The 27,936-nt window shown below is 33.3% G+C and overlaps 4 protein-coding genes and 1 long non-coding RNA gene across 6 annotated transcripts; 3 read left to right on the plus strand and 2 right to left on the minus strand.

Moving 5' to 3' along the window:
* Nucleotides 1-1,993: 1,993 nt before the first annotated feature.
* LOC147410241 (uncharacterized) lies at nt 1,994-6,096 on the minus strand. Its single transcript, XM_086438538.1, has 5 exons — nt 5,663-6,096; nt 5,002-5,509; nt 4,092-4,596; nt 3,895-3,976; nt 1,994-2,452 (listed from the first exon to the last, which is right to left on the minus strand). The coding sequence occupies exons 1-5, from the start codon at nt 5,789-5,791 to the stop codon at nt 2,228-2,230; spliced, it is 1,449 nt and encodes a 482-aa protein (XP_086294664.1). The 5' UTR covers nt 5,792-6,096; the 3' UTR covers nt 1,994-2,227.
* Nucleotides 6,097-10,810: 4,714 nt separating this feature from the next.
* Nucleotides 10,811-12,334, plus strand: LOC147410242 (uncharacterized). Of its 2 annotated transcripts, XR_015175906.1 has the most exons (4): nt 10,811-11,086; nt 11,187-11,338; nt 11,433-11,547; nt 12,198-12,334. It is a non-coding gene; the product is annotated as an uncharacterized LOC147410242 (long non-coding RNA). The 2 variants fall into 2 exon arrangements; XR_015175904.1 differs by lacking the exon at nt 12,198-12,334 and having other exon boundaries at nt 10,817-11,086; nt 11,433-11,763.
* LOC147410243 (uncharacterized) lies at nt 12,053-15,065 on the minus strand. The gene is made up of 2 exons (XM_086433092.1): nt 14,802-15,065; nt 12,053-12,798 (listed from the first exon to the last, which is right to left on the minus strand). Exons 1-2 carry the CDS (start codon nt 15,009-15,011, stop codon nt 12,415-12,417), a joined length of 594 nt encoding a protein of 197 aa, XP_086289218.1. The 5' UTR covers nt 15,012-15,065; the 3' UTR covers nt 12,053-12,414.
* Nucleotides 15,066-21,834: 6,769 nt separating this feature from the next.
* Nucleotides 21,835-23,036, plus strand: LOC147410244 (protein LURP-one-related 11-like). Its single transcript, XM_086433127.1, has 3 exons — nt 21,835-22,074; nt 22,149-22,382; nt 22,656-23,036. Exons 1-3 carry the CDS (start codon nt 21,835-21,837, stop codon nt 22,788-22,790), a joined length of 609 nt encoding a protein of 202 aa, XP_086289253.1. The 3' UTR covers nt 22,791-23,036.
* A 3,676-nt stretch (nt 23,037-26,712) lies between these two features.
* Nucleotides 26,713-27,546, plus strand: LOC147410245 (protein LURP-one-related 11-like). Its single transcript, XM_086433138.1, has 3 exons — nt 26,713-26,958; nt 27,054-27,278; nt 27,412-27,546. The coding sequence occupies exons 1-3, from the start codon at nt 26,713-26,715 to the stop codon at nt 27,544-27,546; spliced, it is 606 nt and encodes a 201-aa protein (XP_086289264.1).
* Nucleotides 27,547-27,936: the final 390 nt, after the last annotated feature.

A 27,936-nucleotide genomic window follows, 5' to 3' on the forward strand; every position in this document is an offset into this window, starting at 1 on the left:
TCTGTCTTGATATCAGACTCCGGCAATACGTCTCGATCTCGGACGAGTTTTGAAACCATGCTCCTAATTGTAGAACAACCGACAGCTTTGGGTCTCTCAGCCTTTTCCTGTTATATCGATGGACAGATACTTTCTACAGAGAGGTGATGTTTGATATGCTCTCGGAAGGAACACTGGGGCCCATGTGGCAGATTTAAAGCAATCTGGACGCAACAGTTCATGAACACAAATGAAGTCTTATATGGGCCGTAAGAAATTCACTTCTAAGATGATCCTCACCATTCAATCTATCACCTTCTACAAAAGGTACGGTTGGTGTTTTGTTGGAACTTGGAAGTGAACTTTATGGAAATTTTACCTTATTGAGTTTATATTAGTTTAAAAGATTCACCTATATATATATATACTAATTGATCATAATCGATACAAATCTGACTATTGACAATAATACATTATAAACAATGGGTATTGGGTGTAATGGCCATAGCCTCCCTCCAAAAAGAGAGAAGTCTTGAGTTCAAACCCCTCGTGCGCCACCCTTAGAGATTTATCTCGACTTGCCTGCTATGTGTGGATTGTGCCTTTGTGGGGGTATTGACCATAGAGACTATTGATAACTTGATGCTTTTTGTATGCTCTCTAACATGGCATGCAAAAAGAATCATATATCTTTTTTCCTTGTATATCCCAAAGAAAAAGATCTATGGTTCTATGTGCTGCCACGCCAGAGAACGTTATCGTGACACTAAGAAAATATGATGTAATCTTATTATACTCTACTTAATTCTTTAGAGAAGATGATTCGATGTATCACAATACTTCCTATTTTAATGCTTCCTATGGTACTGGAAAAAAAGAGTGTGAACGAGACAATGAGGAATCATCAACAAGAAATGACATCCAATTTTTTTTCTAGACCCTCTGGGATTGGCTCACCAATGAAACTAGGGACAAGGATTTGCTCCATCAGATCGTGTGTTCAAAATTGGGCAGCCTCTTGACTTACCATGGGATCAGGGTTATGGGGCGTGATACAATAAGAATCTCATCCCAAAAAGGTGAGGGGAAACCCTGATTTTGATGAAACAAAACTAACCATTTTGTTAATGAGATCAAAGACTGTTTTTAAATGCCACCAATCTCATATTCCTCATTCAAAGAACATGCAATTATTAGAGTAATATAGAATGCATTTGAATAAGGTGTAGACTGATACACCAAATCATCTCTAAAAATTACGATAGAATATGATTAAGTTAAATTAGATCAAATCTTACTAAGGTAGTCATAGTAGCCTCACTCTTTCCACAATCATCTCAAGAGAAGAGGAGAGAGTTTCACCCATCTAATTTATGACTCGCATCAACCCATGCAAGTCAAGAAAAAGTACTGAGTGACACCACGTGTGTACTGGCACAAAAGCTATGGTGCCACATAAAAGTAAAACCACAAAGGCCCAGAAAAGAGATCTGGTGGCCTAAAAAGGGTAGCTATGATTAAGACAGAGAAAGATACTCTATACTTACATAGCTTCTTCACATGGGTTCTCTGCAAATATTACAGAATCTTAAAACTGCTTGAGAGCCCTTCATACATCAGAAACACAACAAGTACTTTTAACTATTATCTTCTGCAATTTTCTGAAATTCCACTGTTTTTTCTTACAACATTGGTCTCTAATTCAAACAAGCACTAAAATCCAAATTTTTTTCAACCATGGAATATGGTCCTTGTAACACAAGAAACCCATTTTTTATTTGGCTTCTCTCTCCCCTCTTTCGGTTTCCACAAACAATATTTAGTTTTTTTTTTTTGTGGCTATTTTACAAATCCCTCCGATCAAATTGGTGATATTAAATTTACCCCATTGAAAAATGCAAGATTAGATTTAACCCATTCCCCAGTTGACCGCAGGTCAAAATTGCATTTACTTAATATTTTAATGGTTAAGTTTTGATTTTTTTTCCTCAAAATACTCCTTAAAATACTCAAATTACTAAATCAAAATTTCATTGTTAAATCATCAAGAAAAAGTAACATTGTCTTACAGTCAAGGGGCTAAACCTAATCTTGTATTTTCCTAAGGGTAAACCTAATATCCCAATTTAACAGGGGGTATTTCTAAAATAACCTTATTTTTTCCCCTTCCTCGGGACTTGTTTTGGGTTCAGAGTGAAGCTCTCTCTCTCTCTCTCTCTCTCTCTCTCTCTCTCTCTCTCTCTCTTGTTTAGATATGATGTTTGTTGCAAGGAAAGCAACCACAAGAGGTGTGATTTGAGATTCTAGAGTTGTGTTGGTTTTTCATCATTTGTGCTTGTTCAGTGGCTCTTTGTATTTGTTGTGAGTGTTGATGTTGGGCTGCTTCTCTCCATTCCTCAGCTTTTCTATGAACATTTGCCATCCTCTTCATTAGCTTCTCTTCTACATTTGATCTCATCTTCTGTATTTTTACCTAATAAAACAAATTAATTCAGAAAGAACACAATAAGACCCAGAACCCACTAATGTGAAAAACAATGAGAAGATCATAGCAATCAATCAAAACAAAAAACAAAAAACAAACTGAACTTGCATAATAAACAAGCAAACTTCTTCGCATTTTTTTTCACAACCAAACATGTTTACAATTAATGCAACTTGTGGGCCTTAGATGATAATACACACATTGTTTATAGTGGAAAAAAATTTTAAGTGGGCAGCCCACTTCAAAATTCAAAATGCCACGTGTCTTGTAACGAGGAGGCTTTCTACAAATTTTGAAGTGGCTGCCCACTTCAAAGTCGGACTCGTTTATACTTATAGGTAAGGTGATTGGGTCCACTAAATGCTAACTCTTCGGAACTAGATGATTTCAACTCCGCCACTGAAACCCAACAATCTAAACCATGGATTGGGTCGCGTTCCTCTTTAATTAACACATTGTTTATACGATCACGATAGCGGAAGTGTACCAATTAGTGCGAATGTACCATTACATATAATACTAATGATCTTTTAAACACACTATTACAAATCAAGTATAGTTAAACTACGCGGGAGAGTAACAAGGCTATAATAAAGGAGGGGCCGGAATACCTGCGGCCATAGTACAAGGTTCTTGCAACCAATTACTAAAACAAATATGGGTTTGGGAGAAAATGTCCCTAGAACCAAGAAAACAAGGACACAAATATTAGGAACCAAACATGCCCAAACTCATCACAATTTGCAAATTCTTTAAGGTTTGATTTATCTTATTGTTTAACAGCTAGGTATGATTATCTTATTACACACTTCACTGTTCACATTGGTCTTAAAACAAACATTGACTTGCTTGAAATTATAAAAGTATGATTACTACTAAGTTCTTTTATTTTTATTTTTGTAGTGAGAGTGAATAAACCAAGTTGTTTTATGGGGTGGAGAGACAGAGTATGAACATTTTTTTTTTTTTATTTAAAAAAATGAGTGTTTGAGGGGCTCGAGATGTAAACAAATGAAGAAATGGACAGGCTTTCCAGCTAGTCAAAATAATACAGCTATAGGATAGATATGCATTATTTAAAAAACAAAAAATAAAAATAAAAGAGAATTTCTATAAACACAAAAATCTATATATAATCAAATACATAATTTCCAAAGAATTGGTGTGTAATGAGTAAAAGTTTGTGTGCCAGTATAATCTCTCAAATAAAACAAGAGCTACTTGGTTGTGTAGTTGCATGAAACCTTCTACATTATGATGATATTTCATAAACAATAATAGGATGAGTAATCTAGATTTCCAGTTTCAAAGCCCAGATGAAATCTCAGTAGGAGAAACTCCAAAATCATCCACAAAGTTTAGGAGAGAATAAATAATAGTAAAAAATACTAAAAAAATAAACATAGTAGCTAAATTATTCATTGAAGTACCTCAAGCTTTCTTGATTGTGCTTCTGCCTTGGCACTTTGGAGATTCACCCAAGCTTGAATCTTTGCTTCTTCCCTCTGATACCTACAAATAAACAACATTTCCTAAACTATTAAGAACAATTAAAGGTTCCAACATCAGAAAATACTCCAATAGAATTAAACAACTACAAAATTCTCTAAACTCAATCCTTATTAACCTGATACAAGACTTGTTCTTTTCTTCTTCTTCCCATGCAGAAGCTCTTGATTCTGAAACATTCTTCACACACCCACCATTGTCAGTCTCGAAATGTCTCAAACTCTTTGATATCTCTTCTTCTTCTTCTTCTCTTGAGCTCCAATTTGACACAATTGAATCAAATTGTGTACCAAGTTCAAGTTTTGCAAAGTGGCACTCTTGAAGGTCAGAAAAATCAATGTTGGTGGCGCTGTTCAACGTCCCCAACGGACCCGATCGGTTAGCCGGGGTGTTGTGCCTTGCAGGGGAGGAACTTTTAAATGGAGTGTGACATCTAGAAGTTGTGGAGCTACCAAGAGGAGTCATCTCTGTACCAATGTCTCTATGTTGAACCTCAGTAACAACTTCTGTGGAAGCATCTTTCATGGAATCACAAGTTGGGTTTCTAAAAAGAAACCCTTCCTTCATTGGCTCAGAGTATTTGAAATTTGGGAAAATTGGCTCTACATTGTCTGTGAACTTATCTATAAGAAGAAAACCAAACGAATGTTCAAGAAACCGTGATCAAACAATCCAGTAAAATTAGACTAAAAAAATTTGGTCCTGAAATTATCTTTAAAGCAAATGCAGATAGAAACTTCAAATGGGTACTCTTTGAAGTGGTTGATTAACAAGAAAGAACTTGAATGTTCAAGAAACCAAGATCAAACAATCTAGCAAAATGTGACAAAGTTCTGCAATTGGGGTTCATGGAAAGTTGGAAACTTATAATTATTCAGAAAAAAATGGTCCTGAAATTATTTGTAAAGCAAATGCAGATATAAACTTTAAGTGGGTACTCTTAGAAATGATTGATTAGCTAGAAAGAACTAGAAAAAAAAATCAGGGTATATATGAAGAAAAGTAAATAGTTGAAAGAAAGATCACACCTTTAAGAAGTACTTCTGCAGACCCATGAAAGCTTGAAACTTTTTCCTCAGTGACCCTTGACTTCTCTGAAAAAACCTCTCCTTTTTGCTGAAAAACATCATTTTGTTTGAATATCTTTGTGGGTTCTGTTGGTTTTATAACATGGGCAGGGGACTCATGGCAAGAGCTGCTAATTAGCCATTTTTCAGCATCATCCCACTTTGAAGGGAAGCCCTTTCTGGATAGATTTCCAACACTAAAACCAAAGACTGGTCTACCAGGAGTAGGAGGAGCTTCTAATCTCCTTTGTTGAGCTGAACTCATTCCTTCTATCCTACTATGAAGTGAAGAAGTCTCAACAAAACTTTTGCTTTCTAAACTCTTGTTAGTAGACATTGGAAAAGCTTTAACAAAATCAGATGTTTCTTTGAGATTAAGCTTGCAAAGTGGGTCAGGGAAGGTATCTGAAAATGGGTTTCCTTTGTTTCTGTTGTAGAAGCTACTTTTCATCTCTAATGGTGGTGTCTCCTGGAATGCAAACAACCCAAAAAAAAAAAACAGGAAACAAGAAGACTAGTTAAATTGTTAAAAACTTCAAATCATTGGCAGATAAAACAAAAGAAAGAACAAAAGAAAAGTAAAAGTGGGGTTTTTTTTTTTTTTTTTAATTTTTTTAGAAACCTTAGTAGATGGATAAAAGGAGGCAGCTTGCAAGTATTTGGAGCTCTTGAGATCCATAGTTGTGAGGTTAGAAGAGGTCACTGAGGAGGAATCTCTCGTTTCCTCAACTACATTCCCTATTTGAATCATTTTGATTTCGAAAATCTTTAATTTAAGAAAAATGTAACAGAGGCTACTGAAGGAGGAAGAAGCACTGAATGTAAGCAAAACTTGTAAAAAAAACTCATTTTTCTACAGCAAACCACTAGAGAACGAGCTTTGTAAATCAATTACAGTTTCTTAGAAGAATAAGAAAGAAACGCTTTAGAAATACAAAGAGATGGAAAGATTGGGGTGATGGACTCAGTCAGGCGTCAGGAGTCAGGACTCTATTTCTATGAGTGAGAAAAAATACAGAAAAGTTTGGTTTTTTTGGACTGATATGTGAAGGTCGTTGCCTGCTTGGTCCGCTGGACCGACTTCTTGTACGCGGCGTACGTTATGGGTTGAAGACTTGAAAGGTGTAAATCATACATTTAGTTGAGGCTTTTAGTGGTACCCCTGTAAAATACTTGATAAAACTATGAAATACTAGGGAAAATTATTATTAAAAAAAAGGGTTAAATATATTAATATTAAAATACAAAAAAAAAAAAAATCTATTTTTTCAAAAGGACTATAAACGAATTAAGTCGTTGGACGATCCAACATTATAGTAACTTGTTAGATTGTCCGGTGTTTAAATGTGTTAAAATGCATTATTTTATCAAAAATGCCTTCTGAATACGTAAAACGTTGGACCATCTAACATTTTAATAATTTGCTTCAATACCTTAGCAATTTAACCTCCATTTAAAATGTTGGACAGTCTGGTGAGTTACTAAAACGTTGAATTGTCGAGCTACTTAATTTATTTTTGATAATTTTTTTAAAAAATAATTTTTTTTTTATTGTAAATATTAAAATATTTAACTCTTTTTAGTAATTTTCCCAATATATTATTACATTAGATATTCAATTGTCACACTAACTTTTACTAAGAGCAATCCAATTCATGTGAGATAAAAAAAGGAATTTAATACATATCTTAAAGTGCTCTTAGTAAGACTTGGTGTGACAATAGAAACTCTCTTATTTTATTTGAAAAAAAAAATTGAATCAAATTATATTAGTCATAGAATTCCCTTTGCCCTTTTTTTTTTAAATCGATAAGGGATGGGATTTGAACCTAGGTCTCTGGTATCATCCAAACTCTTTACCAACTAATCTAGCTCGTACTTTCCATAGAGTTCCCTCTTCTTCATCGGAAGATCCATTTTTCTTTCTTTTTATTCAAAGTGCCCGACTTTGAAGCGGGCAGCTCTTATAAAAAATTTGAAAGAAACCTCTTCACACTATGACACATGGCTTTTCGTATTTATCTCACATCCCTATTTTTCATCTATATTTTGAATACCTCCTTGAAATCGCTACGTGTCATAAAGTGAATAGGGCCCTTTCAAAGCCGGCTGCCCACATCAAAGCGTTATTCAAATGCTCTCCTTCGATCTTCTTCATTTTTTTTTCGTTCTCATTTCTCCTGTTCTTCAGTTCTTACGATCCTTTATCATTTTATTATTAACTTCTTTAGACTTAGAACATTTTCAAAATGCATAATGGATATTATTCAAAAAATCATAGGAGATTTATCGATTCACCCATAATTGATAGAAGAGAGAGCAATAATTTATTTATTACATTTTTTTTAATGATTTGCATATGGAGATCTTATTTGACAATTGGCTTAAGAAACAAAGAAATGAAGAACATCGAATTGGTTCCGGATCCAAACTGATCCATGATCAACTCATATCCGATCCAAACCCGATTCATTGATAAGTCCTTACTTACATCAACCACCTTCTGTTAGTTAATTAGCTGGAGAAAGAAAAAGAGTCAGACTTAAATTCTGGATTTAATTTTGAATAATTATAGATTCAGTTTGAATGTTTTTCTAACCATCCAAATCAATCATCTTTCAAATCCTAGACCCAAACATTCAATTTATTGGGAAAGCTTTTGGTTTGCCTGATTTACTGATTTCCGATTAATCACAAGCTCCTGTAGTACAGCAAGCTGTAGCTCTGTCTTCTTGCTTCCATGTATAGTACTAATGTATCACTTTTTTAACTCTTAAAAGTACTTAAGTAAGAGAGTTGCTAATGCCACACCAATTCCTAGGTAAATCACCAAAGAATTGCACACAGTTGATGTGGCATTAGAAAAAGTAAGTGTGTGTATGGGGGGAACAGTAACTCTCTTAAATAAATATGAGAAAATATATGCTGCTCACTAAGAGTATTAAAGCTAATGCACCTCATACCCCCACACCACACAATTGCTCCACTCAATTAGTCAATGGGCCACTTTACTTGATAAAACTTAAAAAAAAAAAAATTCACATTGAATTTTAGTTTTAAATATGGAAATTCGGTAGCCATTCATTTTGAGCACCAATAATCAAGCTCAAAAAGTTTTTTTTTTTTTCTTTAATCTAATATTTTTTTCATGAAATCTAGAAGGCTGTGTTGTTGGATTGTTAATTTGATAATCCATGTGGGCCCAACGAACCTTAGTAAGATTTGAAATTTTACTAAGTTAGTCATGGTAGTCTGATTTATAGAGTATGGTTTAAGTAACAAATTTGAAAAAGAGAGATTTTGTAATAAAATTGCAACAGATAAGTCTACCTGATAAATCTCTAAAAGATTTATGATGGAGTGACTTCAGTGGGGGACACACAGGGAACATCTTCATGTGGTGACGCGTGCATACCCATAGATACATTTTCTTTGAGATACGAGTAAAACGCAACTATGGACATGCACGCTCCACCATGTCAAGTTATCCCTCGTTGAGGTCACTCCAGTACGACTCATCTAAAATTGCCCTCTTGTGATTCCATGAGATTGATCATCTGGGATTCTGTGAAGGAAGTAGATCCTTTGTAGCACACCTTAAATAGTTGGATGAGTGCCACATCAACAATAAAATAGGATCTCACAACTTAAAATATGGGGAGTTCAATAGCCGTTCATTTTTAAAGACATAGATCTACATCAAAAAAGTTGTTTTTGATTTTTTTTTTCTTTAATCAGATCTAATTCATGATCACAAGAGGTAGAGATGTTTCTTTAAAAAAAAAAAAGAAATATCTCGTTCATCCTTTTAAATTATGATATAAGAACCGTCTGCTAAAGAAGACCTGCTTCCTTCTATGAAATCTTAAATTAATTTTTTTATGAGTAAAATATCTCTTTGGGATATATCCATGTCCTTAATATAGTTTCCTTTATAACACAAGCTTTTTTGGACTAGAAAATTGAATAGGTCAGAGAGCTAAAAATTAATTTGAGAGAGAAGACATCTTTGTTTGTTTCTTTATAGAGATAGGAATAATCCAAAGGGTTTGGGTGAGTTGGCTTCTCTTAATAAAGTTTAGTATTTATCTATATGAAAGTGAAACCTTGGATTCACATGAGTGGTAACAAAATTGATAAAATAAATAACAAATTGATATATTCTTCTTTTGATGGTTGACCCTTCATTTTCTGTCCCAGTTTTGGTCCATGAAGAGATTGTGGATGAATGAATCCTCCAACTCCCCCTAGTACATTTTAGAGGGACATAATGGTCATTTTAGAAATTTGTGAAGAGGGGATTGTCTTCAATGATCAATGGGTATTTGATAAGAGATCTTCTATTTCCTCACCAACTTTTACTTATAACACAGCATCATGGGTATTAGGGCAAATTACCATTTCGTGTGTTGAATATGACAAAATTACTAAGTCTGATATATTGTTCATTTTAATGTCAAAAAAAAAATTTCGAGTGGGTTCATTGGTAGGTATTCTAATTTAAAGTGATGATCTCGTTGATAAAAAAGTGACGAACTTGCTAATAATTACCAGCGATCTCTTTGTTAAAAATAAGGATAAGGATATTTGTCTTTAAGTTTATCAGTAAGATCATCACTTTAAAATTAAGGATATTTGTTCTTTAAATTTACTAACGAGTTCGTCACTTTTTATCAATGGGGTTCTCACTTTAACTTAGAATACCTTCCAACGAACTCACTTGAAAATATGTTTTGAAATTAAATTGAACAGTGTATTAGAATTGGATTTTTTGCAAAAGTTACCTACGTTTTGGGAAAAATCTCAATGTATTAATTATTGGTTGATATCATATGAATTAGGGTGTTCTAAGTAAAAAAAATAATTAGTGTGGCAGTGTAATCTCTCATTTGATAACCACTAACCCATTGGTAGAAACCAAATGGGTCCAAATCATTCATTAACACATAGAGAAACCTTCAATGAGGTTCAAGAGTTGATCAAGAATTGTGTGAGCTCAAGTAAGTTGCAACTCTAATAAAGAGAAAAGATTGAAGAAGAATAATAATAGTGGAAAATTGATTACAACTTAATAATAAAGAAAGTTTAAACAATGATTAAATCCTAATTTTGACCTCGAACCATCCAAAATCACAAGAGCCCACAAATTAGATCACAGAAAGAAAATCAAAAAGAAAAAATTACAAAAGTTCCCATAGAGAACTGAAATTATCCCAAAATCTTAATAAAACGAACCCGAAAGGCAAAAAATAAGAACTGTAGAACAATACTGAATTCTAATTGACTAGATCTTCATTCATGACTCATCCCATTTTACATATTCAATCATTCAGTCACCCCCAAAAGAAAAACCTTTGGCACTTGGGACCGATGTACGCTATTATCAAAGAAAATTTTCGATAAATGAGAAATAAGATTAGTTCTAAATTGTTGAACCTTCTACTAGAGTTAAAAAATAGTATTTAGTTAATTTTTCACACAGCTACAGAAGAATTATTAATAGAATATAGAACCATTAGTACTATATCAGAATAAAATAATAGAATGGCATAATAGTTAAGATATAACAAACGTTAATAACTAGAAGAACATCAACATACCCATAGACCAATCAACAAAAAATCAAAGTCATGTCAACCAATCAGGCTACCCCATTGATTCAATTCTTCATCAACACACTCATCAGATAAGCTCTAGAGGGACCCACCAACCTATATATGCCTATATATGTATTACATGATAAGGAGACATAGTCCATCACTTTGTTTTAATAATTTGTTTCTTAAAGGTTAGGCCAAACAAATAACCAAACAATTATTTTAGTTGTGAATTTACATAACCCAAGATTGAAGCCTTCTTCTTATCTTCTTTGAAAGATCTGTCAAAAAGTAGGATCATGGCTATAAGATATTCAATCCTACAACCTCATATTCTAGTTCAAGATGATCTAATAAAAAAGCCTCTCCACAAGGCTTTCATGATTCACAAAGTTCGAATCCCAACGAACAAATCACCATCATTTTTGATCAGATCCTCAATAGAAAAGGTTTGATTTCTGTTCTTAAAAGTTCTTAAGGTCAAACTTAACAACCCATTTGATCTCCAATTCAATAACTGATTTTATATCAAATTTTGGATTGTAACAGGTTTATGAGGATCAGAAAAGGGGAATAGTTTGTTATAAAAATGAAAGTGGGGAGATAATCTGTGAAGGATACGATGAAGGCCCTCGTTTTCATCAACAAGTTTCAAGAAAAGCTTATCATCATCATCATCGTCATCATCATCATCATCAAAGGTAATTTATTTCAAGAGGAATAAAGCATGGTATAATATAATTAGATAAAAATTGTCAAACTTTCTAACTAGATTCGACAACCCAAATTGAATAGGCAAAGAGAAGTTGGAAGCACTGAGAAGGTGATGGATGTCAATATGCTGAAAATGGTGCTGCAGTGTTGGAAGAGATCGATTGACATATAGCTTCAAAAGACTCTGTTAACTAAGGTCTGATTTCAGTTGCTAGTACAATAGCATGTTAAGAGTAATTCCTCCATCACAATCCCAACGTCATTAATAAGCATGAAAAATTGTTGTGCTTGCCTTGCAAACCTCATTTTTCATTTAATCTTTCTTTTTTGCTCTTTTTAAGTGAATTTGTAACTCTAGAAACTAATATGTTAAAAATGAATTATGAGTTGGAAATTGGTTTGCTAGTAACAACACATTCAATCATCGTCATTGATGGAGTCCATCGGGTCCCAAATCCCTCTTCATATCGTTCGTATTCAGTTTTTCTAAATTCAACTTTGGAAGATTAATCAGAAAGATTTTTTTTTTTTTTAATTTTTATGATTAAAAATAACTTAGAATTTACTTCATGAATATATTAATTTAAATGGACATTTCTTCTCCCCAAAATGAGATCTTGAAAGTCAATTAAATTGATGCTATATGACTTTACACGCCTGCTTACTTTGGGGAACAAAAAAGAGAGCAAGCGAGCAAAATATTGAAAAAAGAATTCAATTCCTATTACATTTCTCTTGGAACAACACAATTTCAGGGCTAAATTTTTTTTTCTTTACATCTACAAACAAATCAATAGGTCTTGTCTATCACCACTGTATCAAATATACATGTTTTCGATTTGTCAGGCCAACCTTGTCTTAGAAGCTTCTCTTTGGTAGGCAAGCAGTTCAAAGAAGGTATCGAATCCAGGCTCTGCTAAAAAATGTCGTCAAATTTTTGGTAGGCAGGACTTTGGACCATCCAACAATAAGCAAGACCGACATTCTCCAGCATTCAGTTACCTTTTGAAAGAAGTTTTGCTGACTTCATACTAGTTTACTTTCTTGCTTACATGTTATGGCTTCAAGTCTTAATTGCCTCACTAGAATCACTTTCACCAAGAGAATTTTCAGAGCTTAATAAAGTGCTTCCTCTGTAATTCGTAACTTCAAGATTGCATTTAGACAAAAGGGACAAGGGCAATTTTGGGGATGCCTGAAAGATAAACTTGAAACTTTGCTTCTGATCAATCAAAGCGATTCGTGCATCTCGAAAGGGGGCTAAGCACTTGTCTTTAGCAAATTTAAGGCAAGTCTCTTTGGAAGCAGCAAGACAAGCTGACATCTCACGCTCTTCGCATTGCTCCCGCTCTGAAAAATCCATGGTAGTGACCCCAAATAAGGTTTTCCACCACGGAGGTTTGCACTTACTAGAAGCACTGATTGAACATCCAATCCGAGCTCCACCCTTTCAAATACAAAATGCATGATTAGGATCTTCTAGAATTCTTACATTCGAATGAATTACAAGATCCATTCAATTATTTTACAAATCAATATAAATGAATAACAATTAAGAATCAAGGAAACATTAAGGCACATAAGTATTCACAAACATGTGATCTAACGAGTAAGCAAGGTTTTTAAAAGTGCTAAGGGGGCCTAGGCAACAAAAAAAAAATGCCTTTTTATTTTATTTTATAGATTAATTAAAAATAATGCAAAAAATAAGAAATAGGAAAAAAACAATGACAAATATGCAATTGCTAAGGTAACATCAACTAATTAGCAAACTTGCAAGTTAATAATCAATTAAAACCCATAACCCAACAAGTCAACCTAACATTTGCAATCTAAAATCCATCAACGTAACAATTAAAAAAATATGTATTCTTCAATCTAGTTTTCATAGATATCAACTAAGTTAACAAAAATCCTCTAATTTGAAGTCAATAATGTTCTCCTCCCTCCAATTGACCAAGGCATTGTCACCATCATCATCGCTGTCATCTCCCTTCTCCACTTAAAAGTGAACCCTAGCTTTCAACTTTGAGAAGTCTTAGAAGTATAAATAGTAAAAAGATTTTTTTTATAAAGCCCTCAAAAATTTTGGCGAATATTGTAGACATCCCTATGTTTTAAAAAATCTAATAAGACATCCTAGACCATGGACTTTTTGAACTAAAGAAAAAAGTTTTTTTTTTAATCCGCATTAAGCGCTGGGCGCCTGAGTAGGCTAGGCGGCCGTTTCGGTGCCTAGGCCCTGCTTTTGAAAATTATGCGAGTAAATAAGGATCGAACTCAAACCTCAACAATAACCACTTGGGAACATCTCCAAAAGGTAACCCCAATTCCGATACATTATGCATTGTAAGATCATAAATGAAAAACACTTTCATTAAAACTAAGTAAGATTTTAACTCTTACCAAGGGTCCTTGAGCTCAAATGGATTACCACATTGGCAATCCAACATCACAACCCTCTAGATATCATGGAAAACTTAGATAAAAAAAAAACAATTTTTTTTTGCCTTGATCCAAGGTTTGAAGATGGATGCTACCAAACTTCCACAGAACTCGCAAATTTAAAATTAAAATTCAGCGGTGAAAAATAACTTTTTTTTCAAAGTTCATAGAATTTTGTCCTCTATAACTCTGTGACATCAGATCATGTTTCTGGATGCCAATAGGCGAGCTCAACGATCCTTAGTAAGAATTGAAATCTTACTAAGTTAGTAAGGCTAGTCGAACTCTTCTTAATTATGCTTTCAGTCATTCTATAACTATGGTTAACTTGCCTTGTCGAGGACATCGGATAGAGAAAGAAAATGAGATAATGTATTTCGAGCACTATCAATCTCAACTGCACAAACTCTTGCAGTCAAGAGCTGGTTTTGCGCCCCATCTAAATTTATGCCGCTGTATAACTTACTGTCTGGCATTACTTACGCCAACCAGCTCGGCCAGCTGCAACCTTAAACGCATCTAAAAGAGGGTTTCTAGTAATAATGAACCATCTAGAGTACACAAAGATTAAAAACTACATATATTTGATACTTAGAACTCAAGATACATTGGATCACATTTCTCTATGAAATATACAATTTAAAATTTATGATTTTTATACATTATGAGTTAAGCTGTATCACAAAATCTTTTATAAGGTGCATGAATCGGGGCTATATTAGAAGCAAATGTTACTGAATTTAGGCTTTTTATGACAAAAATTGACAGGAAAAATCAGATTAAAACCCTAATATAATAATAAATAAATAAAAATAGATTCATTTTCATGAAATGAGTCAGCTTTTCATGTGGGAAGTAAAGAAAAGAGCACATCTAATCTAACATAAAGATCCAAGAAATCAAATCTAAATAAACTGAAACCCTAGAAAAACTAGATTAGTTAACTAAATCATTAGTTTCTTCGTTTCAACTAAAAATTAGATCCAAAGAAAGTAGTATCGATACCTCGCATTGTTCTATGATCTTGGATTCACAAGCTTTAAGAGCCGATTTCCAGGCTCGAGAGTCTTTGAAAGCGAGAACAAAGGGGCCGATCGAGGGATCATCTGATAAACCCGCAGGTAGAGGTCCTCGAAGCAAAGGAATCGGAGGAGCAAAACAGATTAGGGTTTCTGATGCAGAGAAATCTTCGATGTCGCTCGCTGGAATCACCATTGTTACGGCTTTAAAGCTTTCTTGCTTTCTAGGGTTTTGAAATTTTAGGGTTTTTGGTACTTTGTCGCCGTTTTCCTTCGCACCAATAGCATTCCTTGCTGTGGTCATGTCAGATATTGCCACGTAGCACCCATTTCATTTCACTATTGTCAGATATTGCCACGTAGCACCCATTTCATTTCACTATTGACCTAAAAGAGGACCAAAGCGTGCTAACTAGGTTCGTCCAGTGAAGTGCTCATTTTTGTTAATGATTTTTATGAGAAATTACTTAAAAGGACCTGGGGGACAGATTTCTTTCTAAATTGTCCTTAAACTCTATAGTACACTTTTCTTTTCTTAGGCCTTGTTTGTCTCCCTTGTTATGGTATCCTACCTCCGTATAAGATAAGCTATCCGTGAATTTTGTGTTTGTGTCACCAGATTAAAAATAAAAAATTAATTTAGCGGATCCTTCTCACGAAAAGCGCAAACTAAAAATCCCATAAGAGTTGTGCTAGAGTAACGTTGTGAGGGACATTTTTGACATGAAGTGTGTAGGAATCATACATGCTTTTCATCAAGATACGATTGGGATTTCTATAAAAAGCATCTATGGTTCCTACACACTTCCACGTTAGAAATGTCCCCCACAGTGTTACTTCAGCATCATCCATCTAATAAATTTTTTATAAAGGGAATTTCCACCAAAACGTGGATCCCCTTTTCCACGTCTCATAAACAAAAGAAGAGAAGAGTCCTAAAAAAAATGGTCTCAACTCTAGATAATGCACATGTATCTTTCTTACCCACTAACAATTTTTATTTTTTTCACACTTCAAATTCCCCAAACATGAGTAAAGGAAAAAAATAAATAAATATGTACATACATATTATTAAGATAGCTTAAGCTTTAGTAGAGCTTTATCTCTATGAAATGGTTGAAGTTTCTTATACACTAATGATTTTCTAACTCGAAAAGTTTCACTCGGTCTGCACTTGACTGGCATGGCAACAACGCAAAATTGTTGATCTTTTCATTGAATACAGACCAGGTGAAAATTTTCGAGTAAAAAAATCATGACTCTTTATTTTATTATATGATTGCTATGTTACTCTAGTATTGATTTTTGTCTGTAATATATTGCAATTTGTTGATATGGTATTTAATTTTTCAAATATGATAATGATTAAATATAGATATTTTTTGGTTTTAAGATTTCATTTTGTGACATGTTTGTTGGGGGTTAAATTTTGGATAATGATGAAGTAACATTGTGGGGGGACATTTCTATTATGGAAGTGTGTAGGAATCATAGATGTTTTTCATTGAGATCTCACTCGTATCTCGATGAAAGCATTTATGATTCCTACACACTTTCATGTTAGAAATGTCATGCATGATGTCCCCCACAATGTTACTCCAGCGTGACTTTTAAATTTTATATGAAATTTGAATTATCTACTATGTCATAATAGATTTGCATTGAAGTGAGACAAACAATGTGAAAACTAATTTCAAGATAAGATTAATGTCAAATAAACAACATTAAAGTTAATTTAGCAAAGGATTTACCATCACAAGATCGAGGAAAATCTAATTTAGGATATGTAAAAAATTTTATTGCAACCAAACAAGCCCTTAATGGTTCCTCAACCTCATCTCAACTTAAATGTTCAAACAACCTTTTTCCCATCTTCTTCTCATACTTATGTTTTCAAGTAGGGTTTTAGATCAATTCCGTAGATTTTTTGCCATGGACGATGAATGGAGAATTATATACTTTTAATTTTGAACATTTAGATGTATTTTTGAATTTATAATAAAAAATGAAAAACAAAGTTAATATTCTAATTTTTTGAAGATTTCATCACAACTTTTCATTTGCTTGCCCATTTCACAATTATGATATATGCATTTTAGGTATTTTGAGAAGATCTATGTCGTATTGTAGTTGAAAAAACTGAAAAAAAAATAATAATAAATGGATCACATTTATAGTGTTGAGTCCAGTACTTTTTATTGTCGAATTCAATATTTTTATTAATGAGTTCAATGTTTAAAAAAAAATTGTCAAATTCAATTCATGAAATTTGATGAACTTGACAATAAAAAGTGATGAGCTCTATAATAAATAAAAAGTGTTGAGTTCAACATTGTATAAAAATTTTGGAATATCAATTTCGTTCTTCATTTTTTATTATAAATCATCGGAAAAAAATACATCTAAATATTTAAAATTAAAAATATATCATTTTTATTTGTCATTCACAATAAAAAATCGTTGAAAATGATTGTCATCGCCTTTGGAAAACCTACGTATGTGGAGAAGATGAGAAAAATGATTATTGGGTATTTCAAAAATATTAAAATGTGAGATGAGGTTGAGGAATCATTAAGAAATAAAAAATTTACAATATGGACTATTAAGCTACAACGCAAAACTTAGGGATTATTTAGAAGAAACCCTTCTATTAAGGGTCCTTTAAGTAATTTTTCCTATTTTGTCTGAAAATCTGATGCGTTGAAGTGGACCAATCATGCATATGGATCAATTTTGTAAAAGAGTGCCATATGAAAAGTATTCGATCCGATACTAAGTATTGAGTTTATTTAATTGACCTCACTCGCTAGGATCCAAGTTCAAAATTTGCTAGGTTGAGAGGTCACATTGGCTGGGTTAGGCTAACTTGACCAGGGTGCAATGTACAAACTTTTAACAAACCTTTTCCATGTAACATTGGAATGAATATGTTGTATTATGAAGAAGTCTAATTCATGTCTAAAGATAAAAAACAAGGTCCTTTTAGGTTCAAACAATAGGTCTATCAATCACGTAGTGACATGTGGGAAGAGAAATGCAATGTTACTTCAACTCAATTTCTTATGAAAGTTATTTTTATTTTATTTATAGTTTTGGATTCGAAGTATGTATCTTAAAGCACCCGACTGATCCCCGAGACAAATGTAATCCCCTCCATCCACTTACACTAGGTATTTTCTGGGATTAATCGCTAGGAAGATTCGAATGTAAGACCTCTGCTTCCTAAGACGTGGTCTTGGCCATCTCACTAACCCTTATCCTATCTATTGCAATTTTATTTAAAAAAGCTCTCTTATTCATCAAGTTTGTTAATTGAACAAACCTTACTTTAGGAATCATGCTATACCATGACTAACTTGTAAGATTTCAAATCTTACTTAGGGTTGTTGAGCCCACATGGATTATCCAATTAGCAATCCAACAACAAAACCTTCTAGTTTTCATGGAAAAATCCAAATTCAAAAAAAAAAAAAAAAAAAAAAAAAAAAACTTTTTTGAACTTGATTGCAAGTGTTGAAAATGGATAACTACCGACCTTCCAAATTTAAAATTAAAATTAAACAGTGAAAATATTTTTTTTCAAAATAACTTTTTTTTATATTTAAAATAATTCTTTTGAAAGTTTTTAGAATGTTGTCCGTTATAACCCTATGACATTAAATCATGTTTTTGAATGCCACAAATTGATGTTGTTAGAATCCCATCTAAGGTATGTTAAATAACAAATTAATCGTATAAATTTAAATTTTATGACGTGATAGAGTGAGGTTTGGTGGATAACAAATTTCATAAAGTAAGGGTCCCTCAAGTTGTCAAAACTCCAAGGGAGTTTTTTGTAATAAAATGCAACAGTTGGGTCTGCCTGGTAAATCTCTCCATTTTTAATTCATTAACAAAAAGAATGTTACTTTTGATTAAACCTAACGTTGGCTTTTATAGTGGGAAGCCCATCCAACATGCTATACACTTTACCAGTTCATGCTTCCAATGATAATATAGCTTATACCCTAACTCCTTTTTAAGCATTATAAGTAGTTAGTGCTATTTGTTACTTGTTATAATGCACTTTATAATTTTCTCTCTTTTTTTTTTTTTTGTGTATTTTTTCCCCCTTCATGCATAATAGATAGATGGGATGATTTTACCACAAAAAAAATCACAATAAGGCCAGGAACATATTTACATTGGGGGAACCCCTCCACAAAAAAGTCTGAGGATACTTATGTGATTGTGATAGATAACAGCGACGGATAAGAAAACCTATCACTATTGCCCCCAAAAAACAAAAAAAATTTACTCTTGATTACCTCCACAAGAGTAAAATCCTAGCTCTGCTCTTGAATATGGTTGTAGACACCCACTCATTCAAACCTCCCATAACTTTCCTTCTTAGATGTGATGTCCTTCCATGACGGTTATTAATTATCTAAAAAGGTCTTATTAACATGGGCACTTGTTAAAGTATAATAAATAAACCTTGGGAATAAGCACACAGGGGTATTTTTGATAAAAAAATAATATATTTTTTTTATGGCAGTTTGGTACAAAAATCAGATCCCAAGACGTATTTAATCAACTTTAACGAGTGCCCTTAGGGCATGTTAACAAAATCCATTATCTAAATGGCCCTCAAGCTTCCTAATCCTCATCAAAATCGAAGTTTTATCCTAAAAATTGGTGATCCATCCTTCAATTGGCTGATGCGATGTAAATCTTTATCTTATATATTTAATATAATTCAATAATAAACACTATTGTCTTATATACTTACACTTCTCTTTAAAAATTCTTTAGTGGGTCCATCTTATCCTCAAAAGTCTCCATAGAACCAATATGACAAAAATGATACCTTTGATGCGCTTTTCACCCATCAATTTTTATTGAATCTTATTATGTATGCGTGCCATTACATCTAGTAACCTTGTATAAGCCATTTATTATCGTTTGAGGGAAATTTGAGCTGTTGTAAGTTCTATGAAGTTGGATAATGCTTAAATATATCAATTCAATATTCAAAATTTCAATTGGATTAAATTCTTTTAAGCATGGATTCAAGGTTTTTCCAGGATTCAACTTCGGTCATAGGCCATCGTTCATAAATCATTTTTAATATGAACTTTCAAATAATCACTTTGAATTTTTTTTATTTTTTTATTATTATTATTATTTTTGGATAATCAGTATCCCTCTAGATAGTAGATCAGCCTTGTATTTGGGTTTTGCCAACTCTATACACCATGATCTTGTTTAAGGATTAGTTCCGGGGCACAAACAACACTCGCATATCACACACACCAGATAAGTGAGAGTGCACCCTCACGGGTTGGTTCTTGGAGAATTAATGCTCATATTAGATATCAAACTCAGAACTTACGGGAATCACTTTGAAACTTGATTATTTGTGAATACGTGAAAGACCACATGATCCAAGGACATTTGTCCTCACAAGAATTTTTAAAATTTATAAGGATTTATGAGGTTACTATGATAAATAATGGTTGTAGGAAAAAAAATTCGCCATTATTACCTCTACAAAATTTATTCAAATTTATAAGGGACAAAGGCTCGATGTAGACAAAATCCTCACTCCACCCTTGACATGATCGATCAATCTTTCGGAGGGGAGAAAATGAAAATAATAGGTTCACCATGTTACCATCATTAAACATTAACCATAATAATAACAAGTTGCATTTTATTTCCATCAATTTCCTCCCACTATTAACCCATTAATAATTTAATATAGTAAAGTAATGAAATTTCACTTTCACAAGTGGATTTCCACGTGGCTTCTACCTGTAAAGTGCACCCCTCCAAGTATTCAAATTAACCATTACAGTCCACCCATCTTTTTTAAACAATATATTCAACCCCTTCATTTGGATGTGTTACTTAACTGAACACTAACCCAAAGAATAAAGAATATAGAATATAGAATATAGAATATAGAAGACAAGAAGGAAGAATTTAGCTTATTATGAGAAAATAATCAATAAAGCTTCTTTTCCTATCTAAAAATACACCCTTTTTTCCATTTAAGACAAATAACAATATAACTAATGATGATTTGCCGTCCTTGAAGTCCAAAAATTATTTTTTAGCATTGCAAATTGTTTTTTATTTATACTATAATAATTAATTTTGAGAGTCAAATTAGCTTAAGTTGCCAATCCGCTTTTGCCATTTTTATATATAGGAATGTGGACGGTGCAAACAAATTTTATATTTGAGACTAAAAATATTATTATTGGTCATCTATGTGGTATATGCCAAAGAGTCTCTTATATCTAAATTAAAATTATAAAATAATTCAATCGGAATCAATTAATTTCAAATATAATTATACCTTTAAGGTTTCTCTTTTGCTATCAAACTCTTTCCTTTTTTTCATAAATTTGATAAAATTACACTTAATCCTTGGATCTTCTCTGTGATTCTAGGGATCTGAGCTTAGTTAACATCTTTTAACTGTTATAGTTTTAATGATTCTAATTTGGAATATGAAGTATAACTTGTGACATTAAACAGTAAGAGAATAAACTACAAATCATGTCAACATTCATTATACTTGATGCGCCGACACATTGTGACACAATGTGCCACGTACTCGCATCAAGAGATAAGGCTTAGTGAAATATTTAACTTAATTCATTATGGATGTCTACATGACATCTTCATGCTCTAAATATTACTTTATTTAGGTATTAAAATGGGTTGGTAGCTCTCTATTTTTCTTTCCTTTTTTTTGTGTATAATTTCAATCCCGAGGAACTGGTTAATAACATATATGTTATAAGCAGACTTTCTCATGTACCATGTATTTTCATCTTTAAAAGACCATATTTTAAATGTGATTGATTCAACAAGACCAACATAAACAAATCCAATCGCACATAAAGAAGATATAATTTAATAAATTCACCTTTCCCCACATAATATTAATAAATCCATTAAGGGGTTGAATTATTTAAAAGCCCAAGCACACTCCCTCCCTGATTCACAAACCAACTTTCCAACAAATGGCGAAAATTCATCCTAAGACTAGTCTTACTTGTTCTTCGTCTTTGGGTTACGTAACTTCTAGAAGAGAAGCTTTTACTATATGGATGAAATCATTAGTAATGAATGGAAACGGTTGCACCGTTTTCAATTCAAATGGTGAGATCATTTATCGTATCGACAACTACCATTGTAAATGTAGCAACGAAGTTTATCTTATGGATCTCAAAGGCGAAGTTCTATTAACCATACTTAGAAAGGTAACAAGTGTACTTATGAGCACCATTATTTGTAGATATTATTTGAGATTGACATTAATTTATTTTTCATGTAGAAATTTAGACTATTCGGACGATGGGAGGGCTATAAATTGATTAATTCAAAGCTAAAGAAGGAGAAGCCATGGTTTCAAGTTAGAAAACCTTGTAAGATTTTGAAGAGGAATACTTCACCTTGTGAGGTTACTGTGGGGTGGGATAAAAATGAACCCATTTACTATCAAATAGAAAGATTGAGTGCCAAGTCAGCTTGCAAGATTGTTGACAAAGAAGGTGGACTTGTTGCAGAGGTAATTAAGACAATAATATCTTCTTTTACTTTCTTAAAGCTAAGATTAGGCTCATTTCTTTGTTGATAAGGCATGAGGAGTGTTTGGTTATTGCTACAATTCTGTACTGAATAGACTAGTTCTAGTCGTGAGTGTTTGGTTATTGCTACAATTCTGTACTGAATAGACTAGTTCTAGTCGTGAGTACAATGTAAAATTATTCACTCTTAAGTGGAACATTTATCATCAAATCTATGGTTCTGATTTTAGTTACAAATCTTTTACTCTAAACAGGTAAAATTGAAGCAAACAACCTCAGGAGTTGCATTGGGAGATGATGTTCTGACATTGGTGGTGGAGCCCCATGTCGATCACTCACTTATTATGGGACTTGTCGTTGTGTACGGCATGATCAATCGTAAATTGTGATGAAATCTTCTCAAAATCTATACCCCAAAGAAGCTCTCTCATGGGTACATGGCATCAGCCTTCCCTTCCTTGAATCGAAGGCTTAAGAAGAATGCGAATAGAACCATATTTTATGTAGCACGCATGCAACCATGACAAGGAGGAACAGCACGTGGATCATGAAAATTTTTACATAGTGGAATCGACGAATGTGATTCGTTTAGCCGACCCTAAATCTTTGCGATAAGGTTTTGTTGTTGTTGTTGTTGTTGTACGAAAATCAAGTTAAATCCCTTAAGTGAAGGCCTTTTATTTGTTGTAACTTGAAATATGTACATATTAATGTGGGTCAGGTTTACAAATAGCACAAGGAATATAGAAATGCTTCTTTTGAATCACACACTAAATGCTTGAAACCAATCAATTTATTTCATAGTCCAAATCTCATCTTCTCTTAAATTTCTCCTAAAAATGTATGAATCAATAGGTTTGCAACACTATCGGGTAAAGGGAACTAAACACAAGCCTAACCCAATGTTTAGGCAACTCGAAACTAGGCTCGATGTGCCCAATATGAGAACAACTTAAGAGCCCAGTACTAATTGGGTTAGTTAGGTTGGGTGACAGAATTAGCACAGAAAATGAAGTTTTTGTTAATAATCTTTGTATAAATGAGGATATTTGAACCATAAATTGATCGTGGAATCCTTTTCAAATTAGACCTAATTAAGGGATGTTTGGATGCAGAGTCGGTCTGCCAGTACAAGAGAGAAACAGGATAACTTTGATTTGCAAGCAGTAGAAAAGAAGTCTTAACAGATAAGGAAATTTTATGACAATTACATTTACAAACACAGCTAAGATTGGGTTTGGAGCAGTCTTTGTGGAATGGAATTTTGCTTCCTGCATCATCCAAAGTGCTTTTGGAAGTCAAATTCTTGTTCATTATGCAATAAACTTCCAGATTCCAACAAAAGTGGTTTAAAAGCCGTGGCTGCTTTGACGTCAAAATGCTCTTTTTGAATAGATTAATGATAAAACGATGCGCTAAAATGTATGATAATTTAAAAAATCTGCTATTGGCACCCCAACAATTACTTATTACACTCGAATTAAAAATAAATGAATGATTGAGAATAAGTAAAAGTTGGGGTGCCAATAGAAACTCTCTCTTTTTTCTTTTTTTGCTTTGCTAGATTTATATGAGCCTACTAATCATAATTGTAAACAACTATTGAAATTGTTTGAAGGAGTGTTATAATGTTGAGATAATAATTCGAGTCAAACCTTTATAATGTTTGAATGGTGTGTTTTAATCTCTAATTGGGGTGTAATAAGTAAAAGTGTGGGTGCCAATAGAACCTCTCTAATTTAGAAGTACTTCATTTTTTAAGCAAAAATTCATCAAATGAGCATTATCTGCAACAGATCCTTCCAATCCCAATAGTGGATTTATAATAATTTTTAGGATGACAAGGCTTTGAAAATGATGATGATCTTATGAAACTAATCAAATATCTTAGACATCTTGAATGGAACATGGCCCATAATGTAATTATGATTTGTAAAATCTAACAAATATCTTTACTATATTTTTGAATGAGAGTAAAAATCAATCAAACACGAAGAAAATATTGTCTTTGCAAAATCACTTTTTGGCAAAAATGAATTCTTAGAAAATCATTTAGAACTCTAGGAAACGTGGTTGTTTGTGGACTATATTATAAGGGGTTAGTTGAGATGGTGAGGGCAACTGGGTTTGCTCCCCAAATCACACCTCCAAATCCTTATATGCTCCATCATATAAAAGTGGTTACATTTAAAAGATGAACACGTGTTAGGGTAATTGGTACGTGCCGGCCAGCCAAAGTTTCACGTTTAAAATGCATTTCCATTACTTTTTCACCTAGAAAGTGCACCCCTCCAAGTATTCAAATTAATTAATAGCCAAACATCATATTACACTATAACCAACCCACACGTTATTAATTTGATAAGTGGTGGTTAACAAAACACTAAGGGTATGTTTGATTGCATGGAAAGTCACTTTCCATGGAATTTGAAATCCATGAAAAATTAGTTGTGGAAAATAGGTAGGGTTGGAAAATCAAATTCCATTGTTTGATTTCACTTGGATAAAATCATAGAAAAATATGAGAAAAAAGAAGAAGAGGAGAAGGAGGAAAAAGATGAGAGGAGAGGGAGAGGAAGAAGAAGATGACGAGGAAGAGGGAGGGGGGAGGATGTGGCAATGAAGGTGGCGGCGGCGGCGACGGCGATGACGGCGACGATGGAGGAGACGGAAGTAAGTGAGGAAGATGGGGGGAGAATGTCGTGGTGGTGGTGGCGGAGGAGGTGAGGGATGGAGAAGAAGAGGAAGAAGAATAGAGAGAGAGAAGGTGGTCGGAGACGGAGCCGATGGCGACGGCGATGGTGACGACGGCGATGACGACGACGACGAGGTTAGTGTAATGGTGGTGGTGGTAGGGAAGAATTGAGGATGGAAAATATGCGTGGATTTCATTTTCCCACCCATATGAGTAGGAAAGTGAAATCCATGATTTAGTGGACTTTTTGAATGGGGTGGAAAATGAATTTCCATTTCCATGTGCAATCAAACACTTGAAAAATGTCATTTTCCATGGAAATTGATTTTCCACCCTATTTTCCATGTGCAATCAAACATACTCTAAGAAAAAAAAAATAAAAAGAAAAAGAAAAAGAAGAAAGAATTTGGCCTAGAGTTTTTTTTTTAAAAAAAAAAGTCATTAGAGGTTAATCTCTAATGACCTAAATATATATGTAAAAAAAAAAAATTCTACTTTATTGAACAAATAAAAAGTTGTTATAAAAAGAATCATGTGCTCGACGGCATCGACTATAAGCCCAAAAACAATTCCTTAAAGCATCGTAAATCACTTTTTTTCTATATTATAATTAATTTTAGGAATCTGATGTTGTGAGGGGTATTATATATGGTATATAAAAACACAATCTAATCTATATTTGTTATATTTTCTGAAACTTTGAACAATTTCTAAACCCCAAAAACCACTTTCTAAATACTATCACCAAACGATCAATGTCATAATCACAATTTTCATAGCCATGATTCAATGAAAAGTTATTTTACAGGCGGAGTAGGTCGAGGGGCAACTGCCCCTCTAATTTTTTAGACTACCCCTCCTCATTTTAATCAATATCATAGACAATCCCCACTTTATTTTTCAAACTAATGACATGCCCCCCTTGAACTAGGTTTTGTCCGAGAGACCAACGTAAAATGACCTAAATGTCAAACATGCTAATTTGCGAATCTGAAGTATATGTTGTGGCACTAAACAGTAAGAGAAGGTATCACAAGGCAGTAAGAACATTGCATGATTCCATCTTTGAATTCATGTCCTCATTCAGTTATTTGCTGCGCAACATCGTGACAGAATGTGCCACGTAGTTGCGTTAGAAGATAAGGCTTAGTTATGAAATTAATAATCAAAATCATTATTGTTTAGATGTCTACATGACATGTATCTTCATGCTCTTAATAATCTAAATAATTTAAAAAAAAACGGTTGGTACTCTCTCTCTTTCTCTCTATTTTTTTTTTTTAATACATATAGTTTCAATCTCAAGGAACTAGTCAACAACATGTCTAAATGGTTATTATAACTAAGCAAACTCTCTCATCCTCTACTTTAACTAATAATCTATAAGTTTTTCCTCTTCAAACCCCATTCCTTAAACGTGATTGATTCCTCAAGACCAACATAAACAAATCCTATCACATAAAAAGTGATAATTAATGCATTTGGCTTCCCCTCATAATAATATATTAAGTTCTCATCTACTTAGCAAAAAATTAAGTTCCCAAATAAAAGGGGTCTTGAAGCATTTAAAAGCTCAAGTACACTCTCCCTAACTCACAAACCCAACTTTCTAATCAATGGCGAAAGTTCATCCTTGGTCTACCCTTTCTTCTTCTTCATCGCCTTCTTCTGACTACATAACTTCTAGTAGAGAAGTTTTCACTATATGGATGAAATCATTAGTAATGAATGGAAACGGTTGCACCGTTTTCAATTCAAATGGTGAGATCATATATCGTATCGACAATTACGACTGCAAATGTAGTGACGAAGTTTATCTCATGGATCTCAAAGGCAAAGTTCTATTTACCATTCTTAGAAAGGTAAGAAAATATTAGTAGTGTACATGTTATGAGCACTATTATATGTGTGGATATTATTGGAAATTGACATTGATTTACCATTTATATTTATGTAGAAACTTAGACTTTTTGGACGATGGGAGGGCTATAGTTCCACACTAAAGAAGGAGAAGCCATGGTTTCAAGTTAGAAAGCCTTGCAAGCTTTTGAAGGGGAATAATTCACCATGTGAGGTTACTGTGGGGTGGAATAAAAATGAACCCATTTACTATAAGATAGAAAGATTGGCTAGCAAGTCAGCTTGCAAGATTATTTTCTTTACTTTCTTAAAGTTAAGATCAGTATCATTTCCTTGTTAATAAGTCATGAGAGGTGTTTGGTTACAACGACAATTCTATACCAAATATGACGATATTATGTTCTAATATTGGTCTATGGTTCTGATTTTTGTTACAATTTTTTTTGCTCAAACAGGTAAAACAAAAGCAAACAACCTCAGGAGTTGAATTGGGAGATGATGTTATGACATTGGTGGTGGAGCCCGATGTCGATCACTCACTTATCATGGGCCTTGTTGTTGTGTACGGTCTGATCAATCATAAATTGTGATGAATCTTCTCTCAAGCTATACTAAAAAACAGCTCTCTCATGTATACATGGCATCATCCTTCCCTTCCTCGAATTGAAGGCTTAAAGTGGAACACCAATTGAACCGTATTATGTAGCAAAGAAAGAGCATGAGAATCATGCCAATTTTGTTATTTTAGGCAAATTAAGTTAAAGACAGAAAGACTTGAGTTTGTACAAAGTGGAATAGAGCCAAATCTTTAGGATCAGAGAAGGCTTTGTTATTGTTGTATTACAAAAATTTACTTAAAACCTTGAAGTGAAGTCCGTTATTAACTGTGATGTCCTAGAAGTTCATATTAATTATTGTGGATCAGATTATACAAATAGCATAAATCATCCTTAATGCTTAAAACCCATCAATTTGTTTCC

Source organism: Akebia trifoliata, chromosome 1, assembly GCF_017979445.1.
Source record: "Akebia trifoliata isolate Shusen 1 chromosome 1, ASM1797944v1, whole genome shotgun sequence".
Lineage (NCBI taxonomy): Eukaryota > Viridiplantae > Streptophyta > Magnoliopsida > Ranunculales > Lardizabalaceae > Akebia > Akebia trifoliata.

Excerpts from the sequence above, each read along its gene's own strand:
- LOC147410241 (XM_086438538.1), bottom strand. The coding sequence starts at position 5,791 with ATGATTCAAATAGGGAATGTAGTTGAGGAAACGAGAGATTCCTCCTCA. Across the intron at positions 5,510-5,662 it reads CCTTTTATCCATCTACTAAG|GAGACACCACCATTAGAGAT; the intron begins GTTTCTAAAAAA and ends TTTGCATTCCAG. Across the intron at positions 4,597-5,001 it reads TGCAGAAGTACTTCTTAAAG|ATAAGTTCACAGACAATGTA; the intron begins GTGTGATCTTTC and ends TTCTTCTTATAG.
- LOC147410243 (XM_086433092.1), bottom strand. The coding sequence starts at position 15,011 with ATGGTGATTCCAGCGAGCGACATCGAAGATTTCTCTGCATCAGAAACC. Across the intron at positions 12,799-14,801 it reads AGATCATAGAACAATGCGAG|GGTGGAGCTCGGATTGGATG; the intron begins GTATCGATACTA and ends TGTATTTGAAAG.
- LOC147410244 (XM_086433127.1), top strand. The coding sequence starts at position 21,835 with ATGGCGAAAATTCATCCTAAGACTAGTCTTACTTGTTCTTCGTCTTTG. Across the intron at positions 22,075-22,148 it reads TATTAACCATACTTAGAAAG|AAATTTAGACTATTCGGACG; the intron begins GTAACAAGTGTA and ends TTTTTCATGTAG. Across the intron at positions 22,383-22,655 it reads AAGGTGGACTTGTTGCAGAG|GTAAAATTGAAGCAAACAAC; the intron begins GTAATTAAGACA and ends TACTCTAAACAG.
- LOC147410245 (XM_086433138.1), top strand. The coding sequence starts at position 26,713 with ATGGCGAAAGTTCATCCTTGGTCTACCCTTTCTTCTTCTTCATCGCCT. Across the intron at positions 26,959-27,053 it reads TATTTACCATTCTTAGAAAG|AAACTTAGACTTTTTGGACG; the intron begins GTAAGAAAATAT and ends ATATTTATGTAG. Across the intron at positions 27,279-27,411 it reads CTTTCTTAAAGTTAAGATCA|GTAAAACAAAAGCAAACAAC; the intron begins GTATCATTTCCT and ends TTGCTCAAACAG.